Raw genomic sequence first — 5124 nt, forward strand, 5'->3', positions numbered from 1 at the left:
GTGTCCGTTTGGCGTTTCCACTCACCACCAAATAGGGTGGTGAGAGGAAGCACAATGGCCGGCAGTGGGAGAAGATGGATTTTGGCTTACATTCTGCTCATTTTCTCATCGATGAAACACTTGATCTCCGTAATTTTCTGTTCCCAATACTAACATCTGTTACGGACAGAGTGGACTAAGTTGTGTTGTTTAGAAGGAGTGGAAGGGTGAATTTAGTTATTTTTACCACGCTCAATTCAAAGTAGGCGTTCCCTGACGGAAATATGCAAATACGTGCTAGAACGCGCTGATAGGCTCTCGCTAGCTCGTCCTTCCTCTGCCCACTAGGATTAATTTGCTCTCATTGGAAACGATAGGCTGTGGTCTTTCTTGGGTTAGTTATATAAAAAAAAAACTTTGGTATACAGTTTGGAGAAAAAATTGGGGGCATTTTAGCAAACACTTTGCCTAACCTTAATCTAATAATGTCCTGATGTTCTGTCACGTTAATTATCCAAATATTCTGCGTACTTTCTAACTTGCTACGAAAAGTTAATTTGGACAAAAACAGTAACCCTTCTAGCCAAATCCTTGCCTTCCCGCGTCTGGGACAACTACTCTCATTGTTAAACGGGGACACGGCCGTCTCAGTATTTCTGACGACTAGCTTCCCGTTGCTGGTTACCTTGGTTATTATTCTATGCTAATGAGTCTGAGGGCAACATGGCTACATCTTACAACACGTACCAGTCAGAAACAACATCGATTATGGCCGTTGTTGTCGAGGCGGCAATTACAGAAATTAACAAACTTTGGCCAAACTCTTACGCTAACGTTAGCAATCCGGAGAGAGAGGTGAGCTGAAGTTACGTCAATATACTGGTGACTACACGTAACGTTAGCTATCTAGTTGATCCAACGTTGGTTTTTACCCACATGATAAATTATGTAACTAGGGCTGAATTAGCTAGCTTTCTGCAATTTGCTTCTCTGGCAGGCTAACGTTACTAGCTAGCTATCTCAGCCTTCGGCTAAGCTTATTAGCTAACGTTAACTAGTTTTCTGACCTATTGGTTTCTCATCTTCTTTGCTGTAGCAGCGTATAGCTTAGCCAGTTACTTAGGTAACATGTTTTTCAATTTCTTGCTTTCTTGTCAATATAGACCATCAGTATTTTCATTACTGTCTTCATCTATAACCATTAGTTGTGCTAGCCCTCATTTATATGCATTAAGTATCAATGTCTAAAGATGCCTTCTGTTATATACTGGTGTAATTGAGTCATTTTGTCAGTATACTTGTTTCACCATGACTGGTTAATTGTTTCAAACTTCGGCAGAATAGAAATAAACTGTTAACAAAAAAAACAAAAATGTTTTTCAATTTCTCTACACAGCTTTGCACAATTATGAATCTGATGATGGATGAGGCTATTCGTAAAATCTGCCAACTATTCCTAGTGGCTTCCTCGAGTTTACAAAATGAGAACGTGAAACTGAAGACCAAGGTGGAGCAGATGTCCCAGTTGTTTGAAAACAATACACATCCTGGTAAAAGTATGCTTATTTTGACTCTCATGTAAAAAAATATTGATATTGCCATAAGGGTTGGGTCAGTGCAATCTGGAATCCATGGCACGTCCACCCCCTAACCATTTTAATTTCCAACTTCATTGGGTTTAGGACGTCCCAAGGAACTGGATCGCATGGACCACCATATATTGGTAGACTTATTTGACCAACTAAATTAGACTATTATCCAGCTTGTCTATTTCTATATCAAGATGCCTCATGCAACAGAAACAGGAGATTTATAGGCTCCGGCCCAATGGGACGTTCTGTATTGAGCGCTTTCAGTGCCAACAACAGAAACCATTTGAATTCAATATTTTTAATGTGTAATGCATAAATTGAACCATTTGAATTCATAAAATAAATGTTTTTAATGATTTGACACTGAAATCAATTAATACAAGACAACTTATTTTGAAATTAGCTTGCTAATGTGTAAAGCCCACTTTATTTATAGTTTTGGGTGTGTATATTACTCATATTCCTTTTATCTTTAGGTCCTGCAAAGGTTTGCTGTAAATCCACAGAGATGTCTTCATTGGAGAATGACTACTCTCTGGGAGACACAGATGGACTGAATACAGACCCCTCCCCAAGAGAGACTGACTCCAACGTTGAGCATATGAGAGCTGCTCTGCCAGGGAGCAACGAGAGAGACGGCCATGAAAGCCAGAAAAACAACAATACTACTAAAGGGACACGATCCAAAGAAACCAAACGCTTCAAGTGTGATATTTGTGAGAAGACCTTTAGCCGGAACAAACGGCTGATACAACACAAGCTAACTCACACAAGACCCTTCAAGTGTGATGTTTGTGAAAAGACCTTCAGCATGGAAGGGTCACTGGAATCTCACACACTAACTCACACAAGACCCTTCAAGTGTGATGTTTGTGACAAGACCTTCAGCCGGAACCGCTTGCTGGTACGTCACAAGCTAATTCACACAGGAGAGAGGCCATTCGCTTGTGGTCAATGTGGCAAAACATTCAGAATGTCCAAGCAGCTTGAACATCACATGTTGCGTCACAGAGAAAAAACATTCAGTTGCAAAGTTTGTGGAAATACATTCTCTACCAAGAAAGATCTGAAACGACATCAGCTTGTTCATGCAGTGGAGAGACCGTTCAAGTGCCTGACTTGTGGAAAGGGTTTCACATCAAGAAAACTGCTTATTGAGCACGAGAGAATCCACACTGGTGAAAAACCATACAGCTGTGCTGTGTGTGGGAAGAGTTACACACAGAGTGGTGGCCTGAGTTATCATATGCGAACACATACAGGTGAACGTCCGCATTCATGCTCAGAGTGTGGTAAGCGCTTTATGACTAAATCCAGCCTTGAAAGACACAAGGTAATTCATACAGGGCAGAAGCCATTTACATGTGAGACGTGTGGAGCTGCTTTCGGCCATAAAGGAAACCTTGTGAGACACCAAGTGCTTCACACAGGGGAGAGACCTTACAAATGTAAAGTGTGTGGGAAAAGCTACCTTCAGTCCACCCTCTTAAAAGCTCACATGCACCGTCATGGGGCAACCAAACCATTTATGTGTGACCTATGTGGGAAGACTTTTATGTACAATTTTCTAATGAGACGACACCATCTAAAATGGCACACAGCTGAAGGAGAGAAGCAGAAAGAACGAGAGAGAAAAGAGAGAACGAGAGAGAGAACCGCCAAGAGAGCGGGAACCTCAACAAAGCCATTCAGTTGCGACGTATGTTTGAACGGCTTCAGCTCCATGCTAACTCTGAAAAACCATCAACGAATTCACACTGGACAAAAGCAATACTCTTGTTCCATTTGCGGAAAGACCTTTGCCTATAAAAATACTTTTGACTACCACATGAGACTTCACAGTGGGGTGAAGCCCTACGCTTGTAAATTCTGTGAAAAGAAATTTGTTCTTAAGCAAGCTCTAGAAGGACATGAGCGAACCCATACTGGTGAAAAGCCCTTCAAATGCAGTTATTGTGACAAGACTTTCTCAGTCGGCACCAATCTCAAAAGGCATGAGCGAGTCCACACGGGAGAGAAGCCATTCAAATGTGACGTCTGCGGGAGAGGTTTCGGCCAAGCCAACAACGTCAAAGCCCACATGCAAGTCCACACTGGAGTTAGGCCTTATTATTGCAAGAGATGTGGAAAGGGCTTTTCTGACATAAGACACTACAAAAACCATAGCTGTAATGGTGTGGCAGCAACACGTGATCGGTCTCGTAAATCTTCAGACCGTTCTTTCAGAAATAAAGGAGGTGAAGACAGCAGTGCTTGCCATAATGCTGCTGTGATGTCGACTCAGTGATATAATCTCTCATTCACAGTGGGGCAACTTCCTGCTTTCAGACATCAGGAACAATGGGGATGTATTCAGCAGGGTGAAAAGTTCTGGGGTGAGTTTCAAGAAAGCCTTGTAGAAAATGAGATGCAGGCCGCCATAATGCTTGGAAAGTTTATGGTCAATGTTCAGTCTCATAGAGGCATTGTTTATTTCTGACAGTATGCCGAATTGGTTCCGATATGTTATTTTTTTCTATTGTGTAAATCATTAAATGTAATTTGTGTGAAAGGATCAAGCTAGGTATTCACCTTTTGTCTGTCAGCTACATAGGACCTCTGGGTGTGTTATTCAGGTGACTAATTGGGCAGGAATTTAAGGAATTCTTGTTTTTATACTTTATGTAAAAAAAATTATGCATTTACACGGAGGCCAGTGTATTAGGTACACCCATCTAGTACCGGGTCAAACCCCTTGCTGCTGCCAAAACAGCCTGAATTCTTCGGGTTGTTGAAACATTGCTCAGTTGTACCAAGGGACCTAACGTGTGCTAGGAAAACATTCTCCACACTATTACCACCAGCCTGTGCCGTTGACACCTGACAGGATGGCGCCATGCTTACGCCAAATCCTGACTACCAACAGCATGACGGAACAGGAGCTGTGATTCGTCCCACCAGGCAATGTTTTTCCACTCCTCAGTTGTACAGTATTGGTCATCGTGTACCCATTGGAGCCACTTCTTTTATTTGGCTGATAGGAGTGGACCCCGGTGTGGTAGTCTGCAGCAATAACCCATTTGTGACAAAGACCGTGGAGTTGTGCGCTCTGAGATGCTGTGCTACACAACACTGTTGTACTAAGTCGTTATTGATGAATATCATAGGCTAATTAATTTATGGTTCAACAATTGAGGAAGTGGAAACTCCAAACATTAACTAGACCACTAACTCTAAATACAATACCCACTGCTAGTAGCGATGTATTCATCCAGGTCACAAATGTAACCGTGCAGCTAACCTAACAAGCAGGTGTAAAATAAACTAGATCCCCCTATGTACTGGTCCAGACAAGAAATTATGTTGCGGTAGGTTCTCTTCTGAACTGTTCAACCAATCCAGTAAATGTGGAGGAGGAGTTAAGATGGAGTCTCACCTGTACTGTCTGTTGTTTCTTTCCAAAAGTGTAAATTCAGTCACAGGCCCTCTTTCCATTTATAATGAATTAATATCTATGATATTAATTAGTGCACATAAATATGTATGTAATTAATCTCTATTGAATAAATCTGGA

At 41.7% G+C, this 5124-nt stretch overlaps 1 protein-coding gene across 3 annotated transcripts; it reads left to right on the forward strand.

The window, feature by feature from the left end:
- The first annotated feature begins 329 nt into the window (after window positions 1-329).
- Window positions 330-4125, forward strand: LOC112220023 (gastrula zinc finger protein XlCGF57.1-like). 3 transcript variants are annotated; one of them, XM_024381576.2, is made up of 3 exons: window positions 330-834; window positions 1376-1535; window positions 2048-4125. In XM_024381576.2, the coding sequence occupies exons 1-3, from the start codon at window positions 703-705 to the stop codon at window positions 3856-3858; spliced, it is 2103 nt and encodes a 700-aa protein (XP_024237344.1). In that variant the 5' UTR covers window positions 330-702; the 3' UTR covers window positions 3859-4125. The 3 variants fall into 3 exon arrangements, with proteins under 3 accessions (XP_024237344.1, XP_024237345.1, XP_042158571.1); XM_024381577.2 differs by having other exon boundaries at window positions 1376-1529; XM_042302637.1 differs by lacking the exon at window positions 330-834 and adding an exon at window positions 911-1102.
- The last annotated feature ends 999 nt before the right edge of the window (window positions 4126-5124 follow it).

This window comes from Oncorhynchus tshawytscha, linkage group LG20 (assembly GCF_018296145.1).
Source record: "Oncorhynchus tshawytscha isolate Ot180627B linkage group LG20, Otsh_v2.0, whole genome shotgun sequence".
Taxonomy (NCBI): Eukaryota; Metazoa; Chordata; class Actinopteri; order Salmoniformes; family Salmonidae; genus Oncorhynchus; species Oncorhynchus tshawytscha.

Excerpts from the sequence above, each read along its gene's own strand:
- LOC112220023 (XM_024381576.2), top strand. The coding sequence starts at position 703 with ATGGCTACATCTTACAACACGTACCAGTCAGAAACAACATCGATTATG. Across the intron at positions 835-1,375 it reads TTAGCAATCCGGAGAGAGAG|CTTTGCACAATTATGAATCT; the intron begins GTGAGCTGAAGT and ends TTCTCTACACAG. Across the intron at positions 1,536-2,047 it reads CAATACACATCCTGGTAAAA|GTCCTGCAAAGGTTTGCTGT; the intron begins GTATGCTTATTT and ends TTTTATCTTTAG.